Raw genomic sequence first — 27,071 nt, 5'->3', positions numbered from 1 at the left:
ATGGAGACCCGGCGGGTGAGTGAGAAAGCCACTGCTCTCCTTGTGCCAAGCCCAGCAGGGACCTGGGAGGGCCTGGGCTGGGCCTCGGGGAACAGTTCCCTTTGGCAATAGCAAGGGATTAACAGTTGGCTGTTCCGGAGCTGGCAGCAGCTTTGGTGCTCGCTGTGGGGACAGGTGTGGGAGGGAATGGGTGGCTCCTGGCCATCCCAGAGCACAGCCACATCTCCTCCTCCATCCTTGTCCCACTGGAGGCTGTGGGCACAAACAAGGGAGCAGCTTTTCATTGCCTTCCCCTCACCCAAATTACAGCACAGCCTCAGTGCTTCCCAGAGTCCAGAATGAGTTTCTCCCAGACATCTCTGAAATGATCCCTAGTGGCCCAGAGGAGGTCACAAGCATGATAGGAAGATGCTCCAAGGGCTGGAGCACCAGTGGCAAGGGAAAAGGATGCAAGAGTTGGGGTTGTCCAGCCTGGAGAAGGTTCCAGGGTGACCTTAGAGCCCCTTCCAATGCATGAAAGGGCTGCATGAGAGCTGGAGATGGACTTAAGCCAGAGGCCTGCAGGGACAGGACAAATGACAAAAGCTTCCCACCAAGACAGGGCAGGGATGGATGGGATATTGGGAGGGAGTTCTGCCCTCTGAGGGTGCTGAGGCCCTGGCACCCAGGCTTGAGGTTTCCCAGAGAAGCTGTGGCTGCCCCTGGATCCCTGGGAGTGTTCAAGGCCAGACTGGCTGGGGCTCTGGGCAACTCCCCTTCTGGTGCTCTTAGAAGTGATGAAACACCTTCCAGCATGTTCATTTCTGCTGCTGTCAAACTACTGGGCTGAAAATATTCCCAAGGAGGGGAGGAAGAGCTCAGCTGGAATTGCTGTGCTCTGGGACAGGCTGGGAGGCACTCAGAGGCGACTGCCTCAGGGGCAGCCATGCAGTCTGAGTGTGCTCTTCCCCGTGCTCTTGCAGGGAGCTCGAGGGCTTTCTCAGCAGGGACGTTCCTCCGGAGCCCCTGAGGTGAGTAAAGTGTGCTGAGCTGGCTGGCATTTTGAAACTGGTTCTCCATGAATGGATGCTGGTTCTTGTGGGATCAGAAAAGAGGTATCTCAGTGCTGCTTTGGAATGGGAACAGAACACCTGACTAACAGCTGGATGTGGGCTTTCAGGCGCTGGTAGGCGACAGTGACAGCATGGCCAATTCCATCATCTGCACCGACAATCCTGGGAACATCCTCTCAACTCTGACATCCACTGATGAACAGCATCCTTTTGAATTGGTTCGGGAAGCTACAGAGAACTGGGGGCGCATGCAGCGGCATTTTGATCAAATGGAGGAGAGAACTCAGAGGATCAGAAGCCGCTGCCAGCTGATAGACTCTCTGCTAGAAGAAATCAGTAGGTGAGTCTTTCCTCCTCCTCCTCCTCCTCCTCCTCCTCCTGCATTCCAGAAACAATCTGCTTCCAGGCCGGGGAGTTCAGAGGAGTCCCTGGTGAAGAAGTCACCTGCCTACCATGTGTAGTCCTCAGTGTGGCCCTCGAGCATCGTCCTGTCTGGTTTTTCCATGCTCTTCTGTGACTCCCAAGGCTGTCTGGGAGCTGCAGAGCCATGTTGCAATAGGAGACTCCTTCTCGCCGTGCTGCTTCCCTGAATTCTGTTCTTTAAGTGCCCCTGCCCAGCCATAGCTTCTCACTGAAAGAAGGCAGCCTCTGGAGGATTTTCCTGGGAGGGAAAGAGCAAGGTCTTCCTTAGCCCACTGCCCCCAGCTCCATCCTGGAGAGCTGAAAATGGCATTGCTGACTCTTCAGGCCTCTTGATTCTTCTGACTGAGCCTTGTCTCTGCAGTGACTGTGCAAACCTTGAGAAGTCCAGGGAAATGCTGCTGCAATGCACTGGAATCCCGGAGACAGGAGCCTTGTGTCTGCATCTGAAGAACACCAAGCAGCGGAAGGAAGCATCAGCCCAGGCCGAACAGGCAGAGCAGCAGGACAGGATGGAGGTTGGTTTTGGAAATGAGACTGGTTTTCCCTTGAAAACTCGTCTTGCCCCTTCTTCTACACTGGAGGACTTGGCTGCACTCGAGGGAGAAGACCCATTGTTGCAGAGCGAGCTGGAAGTCAAGAGGCAGTCATTGGAGGAATTGCAGCTTCAGAGGGATCTGCTGCAGCAGGAGAGGGATGATGTTAGCACGGCTCTGAACACCTTATTGCTCGGCAGCACCTGTGGGAGGGGGAGTTGTGGCAGCCAGATCAGCCCAGATGCTGTTGCTGGCAGGAGAAGATGGGCACACTGCTGTGCACACCTGGCTCAAGACGGCACATGCGTTTATGAGCCAGGGATATGCGTGTTCATCAGCAAAGTGTTGCATGCTTCTGCAAAATGTGTTGCTTTGGGCAGCCACAGAGCCTCTAAAACGGGGATCGGAGCTAGGGAAGGGTCTGGAGCACAGGTGTGACCAGGAGCAGCTGAGGGAGCTGGGGGGGCTCAGCCTGGAGAAAAGGAGGCTCAGGGGGCACCTTCTTGCCTTCTACAGCTCTCTGTGACAGGAAGCTGCAGCCAGGTGAGGGTCAGGCTCTGCTCCCAGGGAACAAGGGACAGGACAAGAGGAAACAGCCCCAAGCTGTGCCAGAGGAGGTTTAGATTGGGTGTTACAGGATAGCTGCAAGAGAAGGCTTTGTTTCTGATGGTCTCTGTCAGACAGTCTCAGTTCTGGGGAATGTGATAGGTTGGGCAAATGCACAGCAGACGTTCTGATTTGGCCACATCAGGCAGGTGTCCACAAGTCACAAAATGTCTGCTCAGCACAAGAGCCATTTCCCGGCGAGGCATCCTCTCCTTGCAGAGAGCTGCGTAGAATATGTGAGGAGGAGAAACTTAGACGAGAGTTTTGATGTGGCAGGGGGAAATCCTGTATATTTCCCCTTGATTCAGCAAGCAAATTTGTTTTCACAAATCTTCCTGAAAATGTCCAGCAATGAAATATATCCAGATAATAATTGTGTTTCCCAAGTGGCAGTTGCAGAAGATGCAGTATTTTTGGGTGACAACACGGAGTTTGGAGTGGGGATGTTTGTTGGGAAGGAGCTGTCTGGTCCCAGGCAAGCCAGCAGGGCCTGACACAGCACTTCCAAGGTAACAGTGCCAGAGGCTTTTGGCAGCCCAGGCTATCAGAGCTGCATAGGGCAGATGCTGTGAAACTTTGAGCCCAGAGCACAGGTGCTCCTTGTCCTCTGGCTGCCTGCGAGGTGCCACTGGCTGGCTCTGCACAGGGCTCCCGAGGAAGGGCTCGAGCTGTACCTTGTCCCACTTCCAGGTTTCCCAGGAGCAAGATTCATCGAGCTGCTCTCTGGAGCAGCTGGGCCCGGAATCCTCTGGCCAAGGGCACGCACTGGCCCAGGTGTGCCGAGAGCAGGAGCTGCTGGGCCAGAAGGCTGACCTTGAGGGCCGACTGGCAGCCATGGAGTGGCTCCAACAAGACCTTTCCAGGCAGCTGGAGGAGACCAGGTAAAGGCAGGGAGCAGAACCTTTTCAGATCTATTTACATTCCATGGACAGAATATGGAAGAGTCCCAAGAACAAAAATATGCCCCAATGTGAAGGTTCTTTTTCTGACACCTAAAGCCAGCAAAGCTCTCGTGAGCCCTGGGCTCCTGTTTGTGCTGCCGAGCACACTCCTGTGGGAAGTCCAAAGCAATCCACCCAGCCCTGAACTGAGTAGTAGGTAAACCATGCAGATGCTGAGTGAAACCTCAGGTTTCTCTTGGCTTTGGTTTCTTCTTCTGGGCATTGAACGTCCCTCATTCCTTAGCAAGTAGCTTGACATGATCCTGATCTTCAGAACTGAAGCTTCGTCTTCAGCATTCCAGGCTCCGACCTTGGCACGTTGGGAGTAGCACACTGCCATTCAGGGGGAAGCCAGAGGCTCCTGCTGAAAATCTTGAGGGCTTTCTGCTTCCAAGCACACGCTTGAGAAGTGTGGGACAGGCCCTAGAGCTGGCTGGAGAGCAGCAGGGAAAGCTCTTTGGAATTCTCAACAGCCTCTGGGGATTCTTGCTGATTGTTGATGGGCACCCAGCTGCCAAACCTGCCAACCTCCCTTTGGATGGTCCCTCTCACTCTGTAAAGAAGGACAAGTGCCTCGGGCTACTGCCTGCTTGGCCCGCAACACTAAAATAAAGGTGGCAAGTCTACTCCATGACCTTGCAAGAGTTTAAACTGCAGTCTCTGCATTCAGGTAGTTGTTGTTCAGACAAAAGGGCGTCCTGATTTTTTACAAGTGCTGCTATGAGATGACCATGAGATTTTACTGTGTCACGCAAAGTAGTTCTGAAGCCACATAAATACAGGGTGTCTGGAAGATGATGGACCTTTATGTCCATTATCAAGAGCATTAAAAAGTCAGCAGTCAGCAAGGACAAGAGTCTGTTGTGTCCCCCTGCAGAGAAGCTTGGAAGTGCTGATGAGAGAAGGGCTGTGAGCAGAGGCTGGGCTTTTGCTTGTCGCCCCAGCCTGTTTGGACACAGCTAGCCAGTGTCATAGGTCAGGATCAGCAACTGAAGGTTTGGCTGTTGAGGCCAAGTTGGGCTGGGCTGTCTATGCTCTGCCAGGCCATAGGGAAGGCCTGGGCAGTCCCTCAGAGGGCCCTGCTCTGCTGTTGAGATGGCACAAATGTGCCTTGTCTGGGCGAGTTTCCACGTGGCCCATTTCCCATACTCAGGTGTGGGGATCTTGAGCCACGTTGTCCTGGAATACCCAGCTGTGGGTGTCTGGAGCAAGCAACTCATGTCTCTCCGTATGTGCAACTCATAGGTCAGCAAAGGAGAGCCTGGAATCCAGGCTGATTGCTGCTCAGCAGCAGATATCTCAGCTGGAGACCACCAGGAACCATCTGGAGGCTCAAGTGCTCACAGTCACACAGGCCAAGGAGGTGATAGAAGGTGAGAACCTCGTGTGCTTTGTTTGTGGTGCTGCCCCTGCCTAGAGAACTAAGCACCCTGTAAAGCTGCCTCTGTCCACAGAGCTTCTGAGGAGTGGTGGGGCTTGGTGGCACTGAAAGGGCCTGAGGTCAGTAAAGTCAGTAAAGACTCTGACTCTTGCTGTTGGTCGTGTTTGTAGGAGAAGTGAAGTGCCTGCAAGATGAGCTGGAAGCAGAGAGATCTCTCAGGAGGCAGGAACGGGAAGACACAGCTCAACAGCTCCTGCAGGCAGAGCAGCAGCATCATGAAAGCCTCAGGCTTCAGGGAACTGCTCAGCAACTGGAAATAAAGAAGCTCCTGCAAGACCTGGTAGGGGACAGTACACTTCTGGAGTGTCCAAGCCAGCCCTGTGGGTTGGTTTAGCACAAGCAGAGCCTGAGGGTGTGAAAGGGCAGCAATCCTCTGCCAAGGCCTCCCGCTGCTGGACCGGGCAGCAGAGGCAGCAGCTTGGACTTGGAGGTGCCTGAGAGCCCCCAGGATGGTGCTGGGACAGTAAATGCAGCCACAGCTTCAGTGAGGGCGTAAGAGGAGTTCCAGAGCAGGTTGGGCAGTGCCCACCCAAAGCGTGGCAGCCCAGGGCAGGATTGTCCCTGAGTCCCACCTGCCACGGAGCAGATGCCAGCGTGGAGCACTTGCCGGCATGGAGCAGATGCCAACAGTGCTGCTGGCTGCAGGCGTGGGAACTCGGTTCCTTTCTTGCTGTGCTTCCATGGTGGACAGAGGGATTAGCTTTGGGCTGGAAGCAAAGGGAACAGGCCCCTTGTCCCTGGTCCTTCAGTCCTTGTGACTGGGGTGTCAGGGAAGGGAAGGTGACACCTCCTTTTCTGAGCACTTGGACTCGACGCTTGGGAAGGTCTTTGCCAACAGAAGAGATTCCACGAGTCTGTGATTCTTGCACCTGCTGAGCCTCCTTTTGAATTCCATGACAGGACACGGTTTCTGGAGTGCTGTTGTCTTTTCCGGTTGGGGGTTGTGGGAGGGATGAAGCTTCACCTTTTTCAGCAGGGAGCTTGCCTGGGACTTCATCTTGCAAATTTCTCCTCCCCTCCTCAGGCAAGTGAGCGCGAAAGGCACCGTGCAGAGATGCAGGAGACGCTGGAGCAATGGGAAAAAGAGAAGGCAGAGAGAGAGCAGGAGCACAAGAAGGTGCTGTTTGAGATGAGGCAGAAAGATGCCACCCTGCTGGCCCAACAAGAAGAACTAAGGAGATTTGAAAATGCCAAGCGACAGGTAATGACTGAGAGAGGAGAACTGGTGTGATTTTTTGCAAGGCTGGAGCTGTGGGAGATGGCAGGACATGGGGCTGTGTGGAGCATGCCCTCCGTGTCTTCTACATTGAACTGGGGGAGGTGAAAGCTGAACGGGGCTGTCTTTGGGACCAGCAATGAGCCCTCTCATAGGAAGCCAGGCAGAAACATCAGCTATCAGCTGAGATCTTTGTGCTGCTCTTGTGCTCTGTTGTTCTAAGATGTACCTCAGGGTACCTTCGCTGTTCTCTTTCCGCTCCCCTTTTGGTGTGTACTGGTAGGTGTTCACAGCCAAAGTGAGTTTGTAGCTCTTTTCTTATGTGGAAACGGGGGGTGAGGGGGGTGCAGCAGCAACATTGACAAGAGAAAAATCTTTTTAAAGACTTGCCTGGAGTATTTCTGAACAGTAACCCAGAGATGTCTTCTGGGCTGTGTTTTAAGTCACTTCCTGGGAAGCTGTGTTGGCCCCGGGGCAGGCAGTGGCCCAGGGGAGCAGCAGCCGAGTGCTGTGAGAGCACGTGAGCCCATCAGTCTTTGCCTCTGCCACACGGATGCTGCAGGAGAAGTGTGAAGCCCTCTGCTCTTTCCTTCGGTGCAGGTGCTGCTGGAAGAGCAGAAGGAGAAGAGTGCTTTATCAGAGGCACTGCTCCAGACTCAGGGAGAGCTCAGCCGAGCCCACCAGCAGGTCCAGCAGCTCAGGCAGGAGGTGAAAGAGCTGCAAGAGAAGGGGCAGGTAAGTGTGAGTAGGCAGGCAACAGAGGGCAGGGCAGGGACAAGGGCACAAAAGGCAGCTCCTGGGACTGAGGAGGCAAGGGCTGCTTCAGGCCCTGGGAGCACAGAGCCTGGTAAGCTCCAGAGCTCAGCCCCAGGAAGGAAGGCTTGCAGTGGAAGCAGAGCTGGCTAGAGAAGCCAAAAGAAGCAGCTGAAGGAATGGGATTTTGAGGCAGCACGTGGAACAAGCTGAGCCTGAGGGCAGGTCCCAGGAAGTTGCTCTGCATTTTGTTGCCAGACCATCAAGGCAAATCTGCAAGCTGAGCTGCAGGAAGCTCGCAGTGAAGTCCAGGCAGTGCAGAGGAGGCACAAGGAAGAGCTACACGGCCTCAAAGAGGAAATGAATCTGCTCCTTGAGCAGAGGGAGGCTCTACAAAAGCAGGTGAGTGAAACAGCACTGGCATGGCAGCCATGCAGCGAGGGGTCTGTGGCCTTCTTGCTTTTCCATGGCAGAGCAGCAGCTGGTGGGGTGATCCCTGGGGCTGTCTCGGGCTCTGGGGGCTCCATGGCAGCTGCTCTGTAGGACACACAGTGCTCTGCTGAATCTCAGCTGCTGCTCTGGACAGCTGGGCTAGTCCTCTGGGCTGTTGGCCAGCAACCATCAGCATGGATTCCTGCTGGCCTCTCCTTGCCAGCCTTGGTTTGGGAGGTGCTTTTTCAGGTGCCCTTGGTGGTGGGCCACTTAGAGACTGAAACAAGTTGTCCATATCCAGTGTGAATCTGGTGCTCTCAGGACAGGGAGAAATGGAAAGTTGTCCTTTGCCTTTCCTCTCAGCCTGTGCTGTGGCTGACAGTGACAAGCTGTGGCTGCAGCCCCTGACTGCTTTGTTCCCTTTGACTGGAGGTGGGAGAGTTGACATCTCAGCTGGCAGCCTCCCGAGAGTCCCGGGAAACGACTGTCCAGAGAGCCCAGCAAGAGGTGAGGGAGGCCCAGGAAGAGTCCAGGCAGAAGCTGTCGGAGGTTGAACACGTCCAGAAGATCCTGGAGGAGGCAGAAAATCTGAACAAGGAGCTGCAAGTGCATGTGGAGTCCTTGAAGAGGGAAAGGAATCGCTGGGAAGAAGTGGCTCAGCAAAATTCAGAATTGCAGGCTTCGGTGGATGTCCTAGAGAGTGAAAAAGCCAGGTAAATGAAAGCCTGTGGGACTCTGCATTGTGGTGAATGGATTCCCTCTTTGCCCTCTTTGCACCTGCCAGGGGCTCTGGCAGCATTTCCTAAGTGGCAGATTCTGAACTCTCCGTGCAGACACTTCTCCTTGTCTGGATGTTGTCTTTCATTTTCTTTACTTTTAAGACTTCAAACAGAGTTTTTCTGCAGAGAAAGGATTTGGGGGTAGCTCTTTCCCTCTAGGGGGTATTGTGTTTTTAGGTGGGTGTGTTGACACTGCCCGAGCTGCATTGTAAGGAGCTGGATACATCCATCAGCTCCACCTTGGGTCCTGTAACTTGAAGACTCTGGGATTTGGATCAGCCTGGCCTCTGATGCTTTTTCTGGGCAGAACCATCTGAAGGCCCTGATTGCTGATCTAGGCCAGATTGCCCTCGGAGGCAGCCCAGCAACAAGAGCGGCTCTGTTGCATGGTTCCTCATAAAATGTGCCCCGGTGCCTGGAGGGCGTCTTCATTGCAAGACTTTGTTAGGTTTGTATTCACATTCCCACCTCAAAAAGAAGGTAGAGCATGTAGGCAGGAACTCCCTGTTCTTTTAGGGCCAAAAGCAGAGTAGGCACATGCTGGGCTTTGACTGCAGGGAGAACAAACAGCCAAGTTGTTTAGACAGACCTCATCAGACAGAGGAGTTTTTCCCTGAGGTGCTGCAAGTCCTGAGAGTTTATAAAATCTGATACCGTGTAGCAATGAGTTGCTTGCTTCCCTTCTAGGCTGATAGTGTCTCTGGAGGAGAAGAACCAGCGCCTCAGAACTCTGGAAAAACAGAACCTGCTGCTGAACAATCGCGTATCTCGGTTATTTTCTGCTCTTAAGCAGGCAGAGCAGCTCTGTTCTGAGCATAGAAGACAAAGGCAGGAGCTCAACACCCAGGTAAGCTGTGCAGTGGCATCCTCTTCTCCAGGGACACACAACAGCACCTTTGCCTTGGAGGCCCCAACCTCTTTCCCCTCCCAGCAGCACGCACAGCTGCCGTCTTCTGCCCGGGGCTGCTGCTGCACCCTGAGGCCGAGGCTGGATCTGCTGTCTGCTGCCCAAGTTTTGCACCGTTCTCTCCCGGCTCCCAGCAGGAAATCTGGGAGGGGAGCAGCAGCAGACTCCTCTGGAGCCTCTGTGTCCCTCAGTTAGCAGTGTTGTCCCAGACAGAGTTGGTGCCTGTGCCGGGCACTGAGCAATGTGGGGACACAGAGGTGGCTATGGCAGGCTGGGCAGGGCACTTCCAGCGCAGCCATCTCAGCTGCTGTTCAGAGCTGCAGCCTCAAGGATGCCCATTGCCTCCCTTTCCCTCTTTTCTCTACATTGGTCTCCTTTGGAATCCTTGCTTTTCTGCCTTTTGGTTTTGGCAAGGTTTTTGCCTGAAATAATTTCTTCTTTGCTGCTCTCCCTGCGGCCCACTCTGCAGCCTCAGGAGCAGCCCTGTCCCTGAGGCTCTGTGCATCCATCTTCCAGATCCAGGCCAAGCTGCTGGCAGAGATAGAGCAGACAGCTCACCAGGCAACTCAAGAGAAGCAGCTGCTGGAAACTGAGGTGTCTGAGCTGCGTGTGAGGCTCCAGAGCTCTGAGGAAAGAGCAGAGGCCATGGCCATACAGTGTAAGGACGTGGAGCTGGAGCTGAGGAAGACACAAGCTCAGAGGGACCATCTCAGAGCCCACAATCAGGAGCTGCTGAAACAGCTGGAGCAAAGTGAGCAAGGTACAGCTTCTCCTCTCCCACCCACTGCCCCATCCTGCCTCACCTGCGGGGATCTCGCTGATGGCTCGCAGAGGAAAAGTGCCCAGAGATGGCAGAGGGAAAAACAACCAGCAGGAGATTTATCCATCCAAGTGCCAGTGAAAGCTTTTTCTTGAGAAAGATGCTGTGGCTGGCAGTGCCATCCGGCTGTGCCATGGCTGATCCCGTGCACAGCTGGAGCCTTCCAGGTGCCGTGTCTGTGCTGAGGAGCTGTAGGAGGATGCCTCAGCTCGATTCCCCCAAACTCCAGGCCCTGCCAGAGCCTCCAGGCTACTGGCTTCTCTGGAGCAGGGCTGCACAGGCATCCCCTCTCCTTTGTCTCTCTTGGATGGCTCACTCTGCACAAGGCCAAGAGCAAACACACTTTCCCGTCCCTCTGAACATTTCCCCTTTCATTCCTGCTTTTTTCTCTGCCTGCAAATTTCCTTCATTTCTGTCAGCTTTGGAGCCCTTGTGGGCTCAGGGCCTGACAAACTCAGCCAGGCAGAGAAGACACTGCTGTTGTCTCTGCAGGATGCACATCAGTTTGCCTTTGCTTTGCTTTTCCCCTTCTCCTTTCTCCTGTTCCTTCCCCCTCCCTGCTGCAGATTTGTGGGAGGCAGCAGTCAAGCACACCTCTCGAGAAACTGCCCTGGAGAAAGAGGCCTGTGAAAGGCAGGAAGAGGCTGTGACTCTTCGTCAGGAGGTGGCATCTCTGCAGAGGAAATTGGAGAGCCTGCAGAAGGAAAGGATGGATGTGCTGGTGAGATTGGCGGATGCCACAAAGGGCCATTTCCTAGCTGTGTTTGCACATTCAGTTAATAGTTCTAAGGAGCACCTTTTTCCAGTTAAACTTCTCCAACTGCGTTCTTCTGAATAAGGAGGAGAAGATGTTGTAGTCATGTCAAAGCCAGTTAATGCTGAGCCTGCTGATTTTCCTCCATGCTGGGCTTCTGTGCCCTAGAAGCTTTAGTCCTCAATGTCCACACTGCCTCTATGGACATTGCATGCTTTGGGGAATTCCTCGTGTCCAAACCCATGTCCAGATTCCTAAATATCTGGATCTGGAAGGAGGGGTGAGAAGACCAAGTTTGCTGTGAATAGAAAGGTGTTTGGCCTTGGCCATCTGAGAGCAGCCAGTGGGGAGAGAAGAGAGGAAAGCCAAGTGCTGATCCACACCAGGACGTGTGCCTGCAAGGGGAGAACTCGTCCTGAGTGGCAGCAGAGGATGACAGAGGGATCTGGCCATTGCTGCTCCAAGAGAGGGCAGTGGGGCTCTCGGGGATGGAGCCATGGAAACTCTACACAGCAGAGCTGGAAAACCACTGCTGTCAGCCCAAGCCCAGGGAAGGAAATGCTGGCGGTGTTTGCTCTTCCCTTCCTCCCTGATGGAGAACACATCCTCGTGGCACTGCCTAAGTCCTGCTTAGCATGGACTTGAAATCCTGGCTGCAGTTCTGGCAGCTCCTCCCCAGAGGAGCACTGGAGTGGGGCTGCAAGAGCTTGGGGAAGGGCAGAAAGGAAGCTGGGACAGGCTGAGGGAAGGAGCGGTATCAAGGGGGGAAGACCAGCAAAGGTCTGCAGCATCCCGAGGGGCAGAGAGAGAGGGGCAGCCAGTGCCTGCCCCTGCAGCAGGAGTCCAGATCTGGTCTGAAAAGCAAACCGAGGGGGCGAATGAGTGACCCTTTTTCTCCCTGTTTTGGCAGCATGGACAGGAATTGAACCAGCAGCACATGAGAGATGTGGAAGAGAAGAATGAAATGCATGCAGCTGAGTTAAGATATCATAAGGAAAATACTCAAGAATGGGAAGTGGAGAGAGAAGGCGAGCAGGAAGAGTTGGAGCATGGGGCTGCTTCTTTGAAGAAATGGAGAGAGAACACCCAAGTACTGAGTGCTGCACTGAAGAAAAGTGAAATTGCCAAAGGGACTCTGATGAAACACTTGTACATCCTGATGGGAAAGTCTGGTATCCAGGAAGGCACTGGCATTGACCTTCAGTCCACTCCAGGGTCCCTGAATTATTCCAGTGCTGTTTCCCATGAGGAGGTGGGTCTCTATCCCTGTCAGTCCAGGCCTGCTTGGGTAAAGCAGCCCGGGCTGCAGCAGGCAGCCTTGTCTGTCTGCCTGGCTCCAGCCAGAGACCATTGACTGCCAGATTGTTTCCTGGCTCACCCAGAAAGACTGCTCCAGCTCTGGAGCTTACTGTTCCAATCTGCTCCAGGCCAAAAGCTGGGCATGGGGAGCTGCTTTTCCTGTGCCCATGCAACAAATGGGGGTTTGGATTTGGTGTGGGAAGTAATGGAGCAGGTGAGCAGAGGGATGGACTAAACTGAGTGATGGACTAAAGTGGACCAATGGCTGAAAATCAGCTGCACTCCTGGTGCTTAGAGTAAATGGTATTGCCAGTTGTAGAAGATGCAGTATTTTTGGGTGACAACACGGAGTTTGGAGTGGGGATGTTTGTTGGGAAAGAGCTGTCTGGTCCCAGGCAAGCTAGCAGGGCCTGACACAGCACTTCCAAGGTAACAGTGCCAGAGGCTTTTGGCAGCCCCGGCTATCAGAGCTGCATAGGGCAGATGCTGTGAAACTTTGAGCCCAGAGCACAGGTGCTCCTTGTCCTCTGGCTGCCTGTGAGGTGCCACTGGCTGGCTCTGCACAGGCCTCCCGGGGAAGGGCTCGAGCTGTACCTTGTCCCACTTCCAGGTTTCCCAGGAGCAAGATTCATCGAGCTGCTCTCTGGAGCAGCTGGGCCCGGAATCCTCTGGCCAAGGGCACGCACTGGCCCAGGTGTGCCGAGAGCAGGAGCTGCTGGGCCAGAAGGCTGACCTTGAGGGCCGACTGGCAGACATGGAGTGGCTCCAACAAGACCTTTCCAGGCAGCTGGAGGAGACCAGGTAAAGGCAGGGAGCAGAACCTTTTCAGATCTATTTACATTCCATGGACAGAATATGGAAGAGTCCCAAGAACAAAAATATGCCACAATGTGAAGGTTCTTTTTCTGACACCTAAAGCCAGCAAAGCTCTCTTGGGCTCCTGTTTGTGCTGCCGAGCACACTCCTGTGGGAAGTCCAAAGCAATCCACCCAGCCCTGAACTGAGTAGTAGATAAACCATGCAGATGCTGAGTGAAACCTCAGGTTTCTCTTGGCTTTGGTTTCTTCTTCTGGGCATTGAACGTCCCTCATTCCTTAGCAAGTAGCTTGACATGATCCTGATCTTCAGAACTGAAGCTTCGTCTTCAGCATTCCAGGCTCCGACCTTGGCACGTTGGGGGTAGCACACTGCCATTCAGGGGGAAGCCAGAGGCTCCTGCTGAAAATCTTGAGGGCTTTCTGCTTCCAAGCACACTCTTGAGAAGTGTGGGACAGGCCCTAGAGCTGGCTGGAGAGCAGCAGGGAAAGCTCTTTGGAATTCTCAACAGCCTCTGGGGATTCTTGCTGATTGTTGATGGGCACCCGGCTGCCAAACCTGCCAACCTCCCTTTGGATGGTCCCTCTCACTCTGTAAAGAAGGACAAGTGCCTCGGGCTACTGCCTGCTTGGCCCGCAACACTAAAATAAAGGTGGCAAGTCTACTCCATGACCTTGCAAGAGTTTAAACTGCAGTCTCTGCATTCAGGTAGTTGTTGTTCAGACAAAAGGGTGGCCTGATTTTTTACAAGTGCTGCTATGAGATGACCATGAGATTTTACTGTGTCACGCAAAGTAGTTCTGAAGCCACATAAATACAGGGTGTCTGGAAGATGATGGACCTTTATGTCCATTATCAAGAGCATTAAAAAGTCAGCAGTCAGCAAGGACAAGAGTCTGTTGTGTCCCCCTGCAGAGAAGCTTGGAAGTGCTGATGAGAGAAGGGCTGTGAGCAGAGGCTGGGCTTTTGCTTGTCGCCCCAGCCTGTTTGGACACAGCTAGCCAGTGTCATAGGTCAGGATCAGCAACTGAAGGTTTGGCTGTTGAGGCCAAGTTGGGCTGGGCTGTCTATGCTCTGCCAGGCCATAGGGAAGGCCTGGGCAGTCCCTCAGAGGGCCCTGCTCTGCTGTTGAGATGGCACAAATGTGCCTTGCCTGGGCGAGTTTCCACGTGGCCCATTTCCCATACTCAGGTGTGGGGATCTTGAGCCACGTCGTCCTGGAATACCCAGCTGTGGGTGTCTGGAGCAAGCAACTCATGTCTCTCCGTATGTGCAACTCATAGGTCAGCAAAGGAGAGCCTGGAATCCAGGCTGAGTGCTGCTCAGCAGCAGATATCTCAGCTGGAGACCACCAGGAACCATCTGGAGGCTCAAGTGCTCACAGTCACACAGGCCAAGGAGGTGATAGAAGGTGAGAACCTCGTGTGCTTTGTTTGTGGTGCTGCCCCTGCCTAGAGAACTAAGCACCCTGTAAAGCTGCCTCTGTCCACAGAGCTTCTGAGGAGTGGTGGGGCTTGGTGGCACTGAAAGGGCCTGAGGTCAGTAAAGTCAGTAAAGACTCTGACTCTTGCTGTTGGTCGTGTTTGTAGGAGAAGTGAAGTGCCTGCAAGATGAGCTGGAAGCAGAGAGATCTCTCAGGAGGCAGGAACGGGAAGACACAGCTCAACAGCTCCTGCAGGCAGAGCAGCAGCATCATGAAAGCCTCAGGCTTCAGGGAACTGCTCAGCAACTGGAAATAAAGAAGCTCCTGCAAGACCTGGTAGGGGACAGTACACTTCTGGAGTGTCCAAGCCAGCCCTGTGGGTTGGTTTAGCACAAGCAGAGCCTGAGGGTGTGAAAGGGCAGCAATCCTCTGCCAAGGCCTCCCGCTGCTGGGCCGGGCAGCAGAGGCAGCAGCTTGGACTTGGAGGTGCCTGAGAGCCCCCAGGATGGTGCTGGGACAGTAAATGCAGCCACAGCTTCAGTGAGGGCGTAAGAGGAGTTCCAGAGCAGGTTGGGCAGTGCCCACCCAAAGCGTGGCAGCCCAGGGCAGGATTGTCCCTGAGTCCCACCTGCCACGGAGCAGATGCCAGCGTGGAGCACTTGCCGGCATGGAGCAGATGCCAACAGTGCTGCTGGCTGCAGGCGTGGGAACTCGGTTCCTTTCTTGCTGTGCTTCCATGGTGGACAGAGGGATTAGCTTTGGGCTGGAAGCAAAGGGAACAGGCCCCTTGTCCCTGGTCCTTCAGTCCTTGTGACTGGGGTGTCAGGGAAGGGAAGGTGACACCTCCTTTTCTGAGCACTTGGACTCGACGCTTGGGAAGGTCTTTGCCAACAGAAGAGATTCCACGAGTCTGTGATTCTTGCACCTGCTGAGCCTCCTTTTGAATTCCATGACAGGACACGGTTTCTGGAGTGCTGTTGTCTTTTCCGGTTGGGGGTTGTGGGAGGGATGAAGCTTCACCTTTTTCAGCAGGGAGCTTGCCTGGGACTTCATCTTGCAAATTTCTCCTCCCCTCCTCAGGCAAGTGAGCGCGAAAGGCACCGTGCAGAGATGCAGGAGACGCTGGAGCAATGGGAAAAAGAGAAGGCAGAGAGAGAGCAGGAGCACAAGAAGGTGCTGTTTGAGATGAGGCAGAAAGATGCCACCCTGCTGGCCCAACAAGAAGAACTAAGGAGATTTGAAAATGCCAAGCGACAGGTAATGACTGAGAGAGGAGAACTGGTGTGATTTTTTGCAAGGCTGGAGCTGTGGGAGATGGCAGGACATGGGGCTGTGTGGAGCATGCCCTCCGTGTCTTCTACATTGAACTGGGGGAGGTGAAAGCTGAACGGGGCTGTCTTTGGGACCAGCAATGAGCCCTCTCATAGGAAGCCAGGCAGAAACATCAGCTATCAGCTGAGATCTTTGTGCTGCTCTTGTGCTCTGTTGTTCTAAGATGTACCTCAGGGTACCTTCGCTGTTCTCTTTCCGCTCCCCTTTTGGTGTGTACTGGTAGGTGTTCACAGCCAAAGTGAGTTTGTAGCTCTTTTCTTATGTGGAAACGGGGGGTGAGGGGGGTGCAGCAGCAACATTGACAAGAGAAAAATCTTTTTAAAGACTTGCCTGGAGTATTTCTGAACAGTAACCCAGAGATGTCTTCTGGGCTGTGTTTTAAGTCACTTCCTGGGAAGCTGTGTTGGCCCCGGGGCAGGCAGTGGCCCAGGGGAGCAGCAGCCGAGTGCTGTGAGAGCACGTGAGCCCATCAGTCTTTGCCTCTGCCACACGGATGCTGCAGGAGAAGTGTGAAGCCCTCTGCTCTTTCCTTCGGTGCAGGTGCTGCTGGAAGAGCAGAAGGAGAAGAGTGCTTTATCAGAGGCACTGCTCCAGACTCAGGGAGAGCTCAGCCGAGCCCACCAGCAGGTCCAGCAGCTCAGGCAGGAGGTGAAAGAGCTGCAAGAGAAGGGGCAGGTAAGTGTGAGTAGGCAGGCAACAGAGGGCAGGGCAGGGACAAGGGCACAAAAGGCAGCTCCTGGGACTGAGGAGGCAAGGGCTGCTTCAGGCCCTGGGAGCACAGAGCCTGGTAAGCTCCAGAGCTCAGCCCCAGGAAGGAAGGCTTGCAGTGGAAGCAGAGCTGGCTAGAGAAGCCAAAAGAAGCAGCTGAAGGAATGGGATTTTGAGGCAGCACGTGGAACAAGCTGAGCCTGAGGGCAGGTCCCAGGAAGTTGCTCTGCATTTTGTTGCCAGACCATCAAGGCAAATCTGCAAGCTGAGCTGCAGGAAGCTCGCAGTGAAGTCCAGGCAGTGCAGAGGAGGCACAAGGAAGAGCTACACGGCCTCAAAGAGGAAATGAATCTGCTCCTTGAGCAGAGGGAGGCTCTACAAAAGCAGGTGAGTGAAACAGCACTGGCATGGCAGCCATGCAGCGAGGGGTCTGTGGCCTTCTTGCTTTTCCATGGCAGAGCAGCAGCTGGTGGGGTGATCCCTGGGGCTGTCTCGGGCTCTGGGGGCTCCATGGCAGCTGCTCTGTAGGACACACAGTGCTCTGCTGAATCTCAGCTGCTGCTCTGGACAGCTGGGCTAGTCCTCTGGGCTGTTGGCCAGCAACCATCAGCATGGATTCCTGCTGGCCTCTCCTTGCCAGCCTTGGTTTGGGAGGTGCTTTTTCAGGTGCCCTTGGTGGTGGGCCACTTAGAGACTGAAACAAGTTGTCCATATCCAGTGTGAATCTGGTGCTCTCAGGACAGGGAGAAATGGAAAGTTGTCCTTTGCCTTTCCTCTCAGCCTGTGCTGTGGCTGACAGTGACAAGCTGTGGCTGCAGCCCCTGACTGCTTTGTTCCCTTTGACTGGAGGTGGGAGAGTTGACATCTCAGCTGGCAGCCTCCCGAGAGTCCCGGGAAACGACTGTCCAGAGAGCCCAGCAAGAGGTGAGGGAGGCCCAGGAAGAGTCCAGGCAGAAGCTGTCGGAGGTTGAACACGTCCAGAAGATCCTGGAGGAGGCAGAAAATCTGAACAAGGAGCTGCAAGTGCATGTGGAGTCCTTGAAGAGGGAAAGGAATCGCTGGGAAGAAGTGGCTCAGCAAAATTCAGAATTGCAGGCTTCGGTGGATGTCCTAGAGAGTGAAAAAGCCAGGTAAATGAAAGCCTGTGGGACTCTGCATTGTGGTGAATGGATTCCCTCTTTGCCCTCTTTGCACCTGCCAGGGGCTCTGGCAGCATTTCCTAAGTGGCAGATTCTGAACTCTCCGTGCAGACACTTCTCCTTGTCTGGATGTTGTCTTTCATTTTCTTTACTTTTAAGACTTCAAACAGAGTTTTTCTGCAGAGAAAGGATTTGGGGGTAGCTCTTTCCCTCTAGGGGTTATTGTGTTTTTAGGTGGGTGTGTTGACACTGCCCGAGCTGCATTGTAAGGAGCTGGATACATCCATCAGCTCCACCTTGGGTCCTGTAACTTGAAGCCTCTGGGATGTGGATCAGCCTGGCCTCTGATGCTTTTTCTGGGCAGAACCATCTGAAGGCCCTGATTGCTGATCTAGGCCAGATTGCCCTCGGAGGCAGCCCAGCAACAAGAGCGGCTCTGTTGCATGGTTCCTCATAAAATGTGCCCCGGTGCCTGGAGGGCGTCTTCATTGCAAGACTTTGTTAGGTTTGTATTCACATTCCCACCTCAAAAAGAAGGTAGGGCATGTAGGCAGGAACTCCCTGTTCTTTTAGGGCCAAAAGCAGAGTAGGCACATGCTGGGCTTTGACTGCAGGGAGAACAAACAGCCAAGTTGTTTAGACAGACCTCATCAGACAGAGGAGTTTTTCCCTGAGGTGCTGCAAGTCCTGAGAGTTTATAAAATCTGATACCGTGTAGCAATGAGTTGCTTGCTTCCCTTCTAGGCTGATAGTGTCTCTGGAGGAGAAGAACCAGCGCCTCAGAACTCTGGAAAAACAGAACCTGCTGCTGAACTATCAGGTGTCTCAGTATCACTCTGCTCTTCAGCAGGCAGAGCAGCTCTCTTCTCACCGCGCTGGACAACTGCGGGAGCTCAACACCCAGGTAAGCTGTGCAGTGGCATCCTCTTCTCCAGGGACACACAACAGCACCTTTGCCTTGGAGGCCCCAACCTCTTTCCCCTCCCAGCAGCACGCACAGCTGCCGTCTTCTGCCCGGGGCTGCTGCTGCACCCTGAGGCCGAGGCTGGATCTGCTGTCTGCTGCCCAAGTTTTGCACCGTTCTCTCCCAGCTCCCAGCAGGAAATCTGGGAGGGGAGCAGCAGCAGACTCCTCTGGAGCCTCTGTGTCCCTCAGTTAGCAGTGTTGTCCCAGACAGAGTTGGTGCCTGTGCCGGGCACTGAGCAATGTGGGGACACAGAGGTGGCTATGGCAGGCTGGGCAGGGCACTTCCAGCGCAGCCATCTCAGCTGCTGTTCAGAGCTGCAGCCTCAAGGATGCCCATTGCCTCCCTTTCCCTCTTTTCTCTACATTGGTCTCCTTTGGAATCCTTGCTTTTCTGCCTTTTGGTTTTGGCAAGGTTTTTGCCTGAAATAATTTCTTCTTTGCTGCTCTCCCTGCGGCCCACTCTGCAGCCTCAGGAGCAGCCCTGTCCCTGAGGCTCTGTGCATCCATCTTCCAGATCCAGGCCCTGCAGGACACAGTGCTGCAGATGGAGGCTTCCCAAACAACTCGAAAGAAGCAGCTGCTGCAGACGTTTGAGGAGTCTCGAGCAGGAGAATGGGCTTTGAGGGACTCTGTGGACGTGCTGGAAACTGAGGTGTCTGAGCTGCGTGTGAGGCTCCAGAGCTCTGAGGAAAGAGCAGAGGCCATGGCCATACAGTGTAAGGACGTGGAGCTGGAGCTGAGGAAGACACAAGCTCAGAGGGACCATCTCAGAGCCCACAATCAGGAGCTGCTGAAACAGCTGGAGCAAAGTGAGCAAGGTACAGCTTCTCCTCTCCCACCCACTGCCCCATCCTGCCTCACCTGCGGGGATCTCGCTGATGGCTCGCAGAGGAAAAGTGCCCAGAGATGGCAGAGGGAAAAACAACCAGCAGGAGATTTATCCATCCAAGTGCCAGTGAAAGCTTTTTCTTGAGAAAGATGCTGTGGCTGCCAGTGCCATCCAGCTGTGCCATGGCTGATCCCGTGCACAGCTGGAGCCTTCCAGGTGCCGTGTCTGTGCTAAGGAGCTTTAGGAGGATGCCTCAGCTCGATTCCCCCAAACTCCAGGCCCTGCCAGAGCCTCCAGGCTACTGGCCTCTCTGGAGCAGGGCTGCACAGGCATCCCCTCTCCTTTGTCTCTCTTGGATTGCTCACTCTGCACAAGGCCAAGAGCAAACACCCTTTCCTGTCCCTCTGAACCTTGCCCCTTTCATTCCTGCTTTTTTCTCTGCCTGCAAATTTCCTTCATTTCTGTCAGCTTTGGAGCCCTTGTGGGCTCAGGGCCTGGCACACTGAGGCAGGCAGAGAAGACACTGCTGTTGTCTCTGCAGGATGCACATCAGTTTGCCTTTGCTTTGCTTTTCCCCTTCTCCTTTCTCCTGTTCCTTCCCCCTCCCTGCTGCAGATTTGTGGGAGGCAGCAGTCAAGCACACCTCTCGAGAAACTGCCCTGGAGAAAGAGGCCTGTGAAAGGCAGGAAGAGGTTGTGACTCTTCGTCAGGAGGTGGCATCTCTGCAGAGGAAATTGGAGAGCCTGCAGAAGGAAAGGATGGATGTGCTGGTGAGATTGGCGGATGCCACAAAGGGCCATTTCCTAGCTGTGTTTGCACATTCAGTTAATAGTTCTAAGGAGCACCTTTTTCCAGTTAAACTTCTCCAACTGCGTTCTTCTGAATAAGGAGGAGAAGATGTTGTAGTCATGTCAAAGCCAGTTAATGCTGAGCCTGCTGATTTTCCTCCATGCTGGGCTTCTGTGCCCTAGAAGCTTTAGTCCTCAATGTCCACACTGCCTCTATGGACATTGCATGCTTTGGGGAATTCCTCGTGTCCAAACCCATGTCCAGATTCCTAAATATCTGGATCTGGAAGGAGGGGTGAGAAGACCAAGTTTGCTGTGAATAGAAAGGTGTTTGGCCTTGGCCATCTGAGAGCAGCCAGTGGGGAGAGAAGAGAGGAAAGCCAAGTGCTGATCCACACCAGGACGTGTGCCTGCAAGGGGAGAACTCGTCCTGAGTGGCAGCAGAGGATGACAGAGGGATCTGGCCATTGCTGCTCCAAGAGAGGGCAGTGGGGCTCTCGGGGATGGAGCCATGGAAACTCTACACAGCAGAGCTGGAAAACCACTGCTGTCAGCCCAAGCCCAGGGAAGGAAATGCTGGCGGTGTTTGCTCTTCCCTTCCTCCCTGATGGAGAGCACATCCTCGTGGCACTGCCTAAGTCCTGCTTAGCATGGACTTGAAATCCTGGCTGCAGTTCTGGCAGCTCCTCCCCAGAGGAGCACTGGAGTGGGGCTGCAAGAGCTTGGGGAAGGGCAGAAAGGAAGCTGGGACAGGCTGAGGGAAGGAGCGGTATCAAGGGGGGAAGACCAGCAAAGGTCTGCAGCATCCCGAGGGGCAGAGAGAGAGGGGCAGCCAGTGCCTGCCCCTGCAGCAGGAGTCCAGATCTGGTCTGAAAAGCAAACCGAGGGGGCGAATGAGTGACCCTTTTTCTCCCTGTTTTGGCAGCATGGACAGGAATTGAACCAGCAGCACATGAGAGATGTGGAAGAGAAGAATGAAATGCATGCAGCTGAGTTAAGATATCATAAGGAAAATACTCAAGAATGGGAAGTGGAGAGAGAAGGCGAGCAGGAAGAGTTGGAGCATGGGGCTGCTTCTTTGAAGAAATGGAGAGAGAACACCCAAGTACTGAGTGCTGCACTGAAGAAAAGTGAAATTGCCAAAGGGACTCTGATGAAACACTTGTACATCCTGAAGGGAAAGTCTGGTATCCAGGCAGGCACTGGCATTGACCTTAAGTCCACTCCAGGGTCCCTGAATTATTCCAGTGCTGTTTCCCATGAAGAGGTGGGTCTCTATCCCTGTCAGTCCAGGCCTGCTTGGGTAAAGCAGCCCGGGCTGCAGCAGGCAGCCTTGTCTGTCTGCCTGGCTCCAGCCAGAGACCATTGACTGCCAGATTGTTTCCTGGCTCGCCCAGAAAGACTGCTCCAGCTCTGGAGCTTACTGTTCCAATCTGCTCCAGGCCAAAAGCTGGGCATGGGGAGCTGCTTTTCCTGTGCCCATGCAACAAATGGGGGTTTGGATTTGGTGTGGGAAGTAATGGAGCAGGTGAGCAGAGGGATGCACTAAACCCAGCTGAGTTTTGTACTGAGAGGGCTGAAGAGCAGCTGCACTGCTGGTGCTTCGAGGATGCTTCCTGAGATGGAGATTCCTGAGGGACAGCTTCTGTGGTGTTTGAAATATGGGCATCATCTCCTCTCTAAATACCCTGCAGGCTGTTGGAGCACAAGTGGAACAGCTGTTACGTGGCTCAGGGACCATCCTGGAATCCAAGCAACCAATTGCATCACTAGAAGAGGAGAAGAGAGAGAGGCCTGAATTAACCACTGAGCCCAGAAGTGGCGAGCGGGTAAATTGGGCTTTCACTGCCTCTGCCGAGCCTCAGGCTCCTCTGGAACTTGGCACGTTAGCCCAGGCAGTGCTTTGGAGACCTCTGCTTGTTTCCTTGCCTCTCCCTGTCCCTGCTGTGGGCACACCCTTTTGTTTGTCCTCTCTCTTGGGGCAGCCCATGGCTTTCACAAGGGCACCTTCACTCCACTGCCTCCCTCCCTGGCCCTGTGTCCCCGCACACACACTGGCCTCTCTTGCACAGCCCCCAGCGAGAGCTTTTTGCCCCCAGTGTTGTCTAGTGCAATTCAGGGTCTCAGAGCAGAGATCTCCTTGCCATGATGTCCACAGGTCTTTTTGCTCCGTGTTTGCTGACAGGTTTCTGTGACCCTCTCTCCCATCCAACGTGCAGGTGGAACCTGAAAGGAGAAGAACCAGAACTTTTAGGAGAGTGTTCCCCCCAGATTGCTTTAAGTTTCCTGTCCACAAGCCTGCCTATCGAAATCGTCGACTTCTACAACAGAAGACTCCTCCAGTAGCTCAGGGAAGCAGCAGCCCTCCTGCTGATGCACAGCCTGTGGAGAAAGGGGTCAGTGGCCCAAATTTGGAAATCAGAGTTGGGTTCCTAAATCCCCTCGGAACTCTCTCTAACAGACCTGTGGTGGCTGGGGGATGTCCGTGGGAAGGCTTTGCCAGCCTTGAACTGGACCTGTTGATCATCTGAGCTCTGCTCTGTGTGGGAGCCTGTTCCCTTGCCCTTGCCCCAGGGCAGAGTGTTGGTGAGGGCTGGAGTTGGAGGCTCTGTCTGCCCCGAGAGCCAGTACCGTGGGGCTGCAGGTGCTCCTGCCAGCGTGGGCTTGTCTGAGCCGGGCCTTGTGCCTCTTTCAGGTGTCCCTGCTGCAGTCACAGCTAGCCCAAGACCGACAGGACCACCTGGAGAGCTGTGCAGGGAGCAGGCAGGAGACACAAGGTGCAGAAGGGACCTCCTTGCTTCCTGAACGACTCAGAGAGCAGCCAGGGTGCAGCTGGATGCAGTCTTAGACTTAGTCAGTAGTTTATGTTTAAAGGACAGTATAGGTGAAATTGAACCTTTACACAACTGTGTTCCATAGGATGAAAGATATATTTATAGAAAAATAAAGAGTTTATGATGATCATGATTAAACTAATAGATCTTTATCAGGGTTATTTACTACCCAGTACAGAGACCTATAACTTCCAGTATAGTGCATTATGTTTTGAAGCAACATTGTAGCAATTCTAGTCAAGCCAGCAAAACCAATTCTTGAAGATTGATGCTACTCACCCAAAGCAAGGACCACGGGCAAACATTTCTCTCAGCCTCAAGGCGTGACCTTGAGAAGCATCCTCACTCCAGGGTGGAATCTGCAGAAGGGAGACATGTGACATGAACCACTTTGGTGAGAGCAGGAGAAACCTGCCATGTGTGGAGCTTTGTCATTTGTCCTTAGGAAACTGCAGCCTGATTATTCTCAGAGTCCCAGAATCTCAGGCTGGGTGAGGCTGGAGGCACCTCTGCAGGTCACCTTGCCCAGCCCCTGCTCCATCAGGGCCACCCAGAGCCAGCTGCCCAGGATGTGTCCAGGTGGCTTTTGAGTCTCTCCAGGGATGGAGACTCCACCACCTCCCTGGGCACCTGCACCAGTGCTCGGCCACCCTCCCAGTGCAGAAGTGCCTCCTGAGCTCAGAGAGCCCCTCCTGTGTGTCACTTGGTGCCCGAGGCCCCTGGAATGTCCCTGGCTCTGTCCCCTCTGCAGCCTCCCCCCGGGTATTTATCCCCAGGGATGAGATGCTCTGAGCCTGCTCTGCTCCAGGCTGGGCAGTGCCAGCTCTCTCAGCCTCTCCTCACGGCAGAGATGCTCCAGTCCCTCCGTCACCTTCATGGCCCTGTGCTGGACTCTGTCCAGTCTGTCCCTGTCTCCTGTACTGGGCAGCCCAGCTCTGGGCCCAGCACTCCAGGGCTGGCCTCACTGCTGTGGAGCAGAGGGAAAGGATCCCCTCCCTCCAGCAGCTGTGTCGCATCCTCCCGGTGCAGCCCAGGACGCTGTTCTGCATTGCTGCACGAGCACATTGCTGGCCCGTGGGCATCCTGGTGTCCAGCAGGACCCTGCCAAACTTTCGTTTTTCAACCGGGTGGCCCCCAGCAGATACCGGTGCCTGTGGTTGTTCCTTCCCAAGGACAGGACTCAGCACCTGTCATAGAACTGTCACCCCTGTTGAACTGTCCCTCGGGATGGCAGCACTTCTCTCTGGCAGAGCAGCCACCACTCCCGGTTTGTGGGAGGGCACCCCCTGGCCCCATCACCCAGTTTACTGACAAAGGTGTCAGCAAGGACTGGACTCAGCATTGTCCTCCAGGCTCCACCGCTAGACTTTGTGCCACTGACCTCCAGGGTTCCAAGAAGGTAGATTCTGTGCAAGGCGTCTTTGCTTGTATGTACAAATTCAGAAAGAATTGGCAGGATTTACAACAGGGATTTCTGCTCCATATCTTAAGTGGGAAAAAATGTAATGATCCATGCTCCCTCTCACTGGCAGTGGCTAAAGGAAAAGAGGTCCTGTTGTTGGTGACAGTGGATGTCACCTGCAGAGGAACTGTGCCAGACTGGTGTGACATACAAGGTCAAGGGTTGAGGGCATAATTTAAAATAACTTAGCAAAGTGAAAAGCAGAATCACAACCCTGGGTGATAGGAGATCAAGTGAACCGGAAACTTCTGACCAACCTCATCTCAGAAAGGAGCAATGTGGAAGAAGAATCAAGTTATCCAGGGGGCGTGTACAGACATTGCTGTGGAAGCAGTTATGGAGTTAAGAGGAAGCCTGCCCTGCATCATGTGAGCAAGAATGCTGAGAAATGGGGAAGAAAGCTGATTACACACGATCTGAAAACTGGAAAGGCGTCCTGATTGTCAAGCCTGTAAACCTTGTGAGAAGAAGAACAAGCCGTCAAAAGGATGGATTTATTACAGGCCTGCAACCGCTTTTGAGCAAACTGCTGAGCACAGTTTCTCACAATAAAATGTATAAATAATGTCTTAACTTTGCAATAAACCCAATTCACTTGCTTCTAGCTTGTGTCTCTCACATTCATATGCCACAGCAGTAGGGAAGGGGGAGAATAGTTAGGGAGAATAGTTAGAATCTTAAGCCAGGCATACACGAGGTCTAAGGACTGGAGGAAGCTACGTCAGCTGTCCATTGTCTTCAGAAGAGCCTGGCCAGTGCAGGTGGTTCCTGAGAACTTCCTGAGAACTACAGCAGTCTTAAAGATGGGCACAAAGGAGGGTCTGAAGACCTACAGGCTAATCAGCTGCTTTGGAATCCCTGGGAAAGTGATGGAGCAAATCCTCCTGGACACCCTTTCAAGCAACTGAGAGAGAAGGGCATTGGGAACAGCCAGCACAGATTTAGCACAGGGACATGGTGCCTGGCCAACCTGAGCGACTCTGCAAATTACGGGAGACCAGGCATGGTGTTGCCCGACATTGCAAAACATTCAGCAGCCACGCAGTCCCCTTACAGCCCGATTGGTGAGATATGGACTGAGTGAATGGCCAAGGGAAAACCGCCCAAACCAGCGGGCTCAGTGCTGCTGGATCAGATGTATGAAGTGGCCAGGCTGTGGTGACACCACCCACTCCAGATCATCCCTGGAGCCAGCATTACTGTTGATTAATGACTAATATTTATATGCAGAGAATGTCTCCTCTAATCGAAGAAACTTTACAACAGGGGGTTTATTCCCCTTGTCCTGGCGTTCCAAGCCCTTGTCCAAGGTCAGCCCTCAGCTCTCTTAGAGTCCCTTTAGGCATTGGAAATGTCTCTAAGGTCTCCCTGAAGCCTTCTCTTCTCCAGGCTGAACACTCCCAGCTCTCCCAGCTCGGCTCAGAGCAGAGGGGCTCCAGACCTTGGAGCATCTCTTTGGCCTCTCTGGACTCACTCCAGCAGCTCCACATCCTTCTGATGCTGGACCCGAGGGCTGGAGGCAGCTCTGCAGGTGGGGTCTCACCTGAGCAGGGCAGAGGTGCAGAATCCCCCTTGTCCCCTGCTGCCCACTCTGTGGGGCCAGCCCAGGACATGGGGCTTTCTGGGTGACAGCGCAAGGGGTTGGGGCACACTGGGACTTCTGTCCACCAACATGCCCCAGTCCTTCTGCTCAGAGCTGCTCTCAACCCCTGCCCTGCCCAGCCTGAGTCTGTGCTTGGGATTGCCCTGGCCCAGGGGCAGGCCATGTCCTTGGCCTCATACCAGCAGAGTCACACTGGGACTTTGGTGATGGTCTCTGGGCCTATGGCAATGACTCCAGCTCCTTGAAACTTTTAAGCTCCTCTTGCTGCTTCCCCTACCTCATGCTTTTCTTGAGAACCCCATGCTCCCTTTGGTACTGCCTCATCATCCTTGTCGCAGGTTTGCGTGGTCACATCCGGGTAGCAGGGGCCCGCAGGGTGACCCTCTATGAGAAGACACCAGAAGCTGCTCCCGTGTTGGGCAGAGCCGGCTCCAGAGGGCTCCAGGAGGGACCTGCCACTGGCTAAGGCTGAGCCAACCAGTGATGCTGGGAGGGCCTCTGGGATTAGGTACTAAAAAAGGGCTAAACACTGCTGTGCAACAGCAGCTGGCAGGGAGGAAGAAGATGGGAGAGCAACAGTGGATTTTGACCCATAGCCCGTGTAGGTGAGCAGAGGAACAGATCCCCAGTGCAGCCCATGTGAGGAGCCCACAGCACAGCGGGTGGGGATGCCCTGAAGGGATCTGCAGCCTGGAAGGAGCCCACGCTCCAGCAGGTATTGTAAAGGCAGGCGAACCCAGTGGGAAGAATGATGATGTCTGACTCAGTTCAGAAGGCTGAACGATTTCTTTATTATAACTATGCTATAATACATTAATTGACTATATAAAGGAGGATACTAAAACTACATGCTACTTTCTCTAACACTACTAAATCTAACTAACCAACAGCTTGTGACCCTGTTCTCCAGAGTCCAGACACAGGTGGATCCGATTGGCATCAGGCCCAGACAATTCTGACCAGAATCCAATCCAGCAATCACCCCAGGTAAACAACTCTCCAAACACATTCCACAAGGAAAAACAAGGAGCAGAAATAGAAACTGTTTTCTCCTTCTCTCTCTCTGTGCACCTCTAAGAAAAATCCTGAGAGAGAGAGAAATGTGCTTGCCACAAGCGGGCTCCTGGCAGGGGCTATGCTCTGTGGAGAGGAGTCCATGCAGGAGCTGGCAGAACACTGGAGCAGGCTGTTCCTGAAGGACTGGACCCCAGGGAA

At 54.0% G+C, this 27,071-nt stretch overlaps 1 protein-coding gene across 1 annotated transcript; it reads left to right on the top strand.

Annotated features, from left to right (window-relative positions):
• Positions 1-26,322, top strand: LOC137484400 (centrosome-associated protein CEP250-like). Its single transcript, XM_068208274.1, has 30 exons — positions 1-15; positions 963-1,010; positions 1,160-1,392; positions 1,837-1,990; positions 3,305-3,495; positions 4,801-4,928; positions 5,107-5,276; positions 6,021-6,197; positions 6,496-6,510; positions 6,813-6,947; positions 7,224-7,367; positions 7,830-8,110; positions 8,864-9,023; positions 9,600-9,843; positions 10,470-10,624; positions 11,568-11,909; positions 12,567-12,757; positions 14,056-14,183; positions 14,362-14,531; positions 15,276-15,452; positions 15,751-15,765; positions 16,068-16,202; positions 16,479-16,622; positions 17,085-17,365; positions 18,119-18,278; positions 18,855-19,158; positions 19,785-19,939; positions 20,883-21,224; positions 25,155-25,317; positions 26,195-26,322. The coding sequence occupies exons 1-30, from the start codon at positions 1-3 to the stop codon at positions 26,320-26,322; spliced, it is 5,085 nt and encodes a 1,694-aa protein (XP_068064375.1).
• The last annotated feature ends 749 nt before the right edge of the window (positions 26,323-27,071 follow it).

This window comes from Anomalospiza imberbis, chromosome 17, assembly GCF_031753505.1.
Source record: "Anomalospiza imberbis isolate Cuckoo-Finch-1a 21T00152 chromosome 17, ASM3175350v1, whole genome shotgun sequence".
NCBI lineage: Eukaryota > Metazoa > Chordata > Aves > Passeriformes > Viduidae > Anomalospiza > Anomalospiza imberbis.
The sequence above is the reverse complement of the archived record's forward strand: the minus strand, read 5'-3'. Positions and strand labels throughout refer to the sequence as shown.

What these genes read in the sequence shown, in the direction of transcription:
- LOC137484400 (XM_068208274.1), top strand. An exon ending in CTAGAGAGTGAAAAAGCCAG is followed by an intron (nt 8,111 to 8,863) that starts GTAAATGAAAGC and finishes CTTCCCTTCTAG; the next exon opens with GCTGATAGTGTCTCTGGAGG. An exon ending in GCTGGAGCAAAGTGAGCAAG is followed by an intron (nt 19,159 to 19,784) that starts GTACAGCTTCTC and finishes TCCCTGCTGCAG; the next exon opens with ATTTGTGGGAGGCAGCAGTC.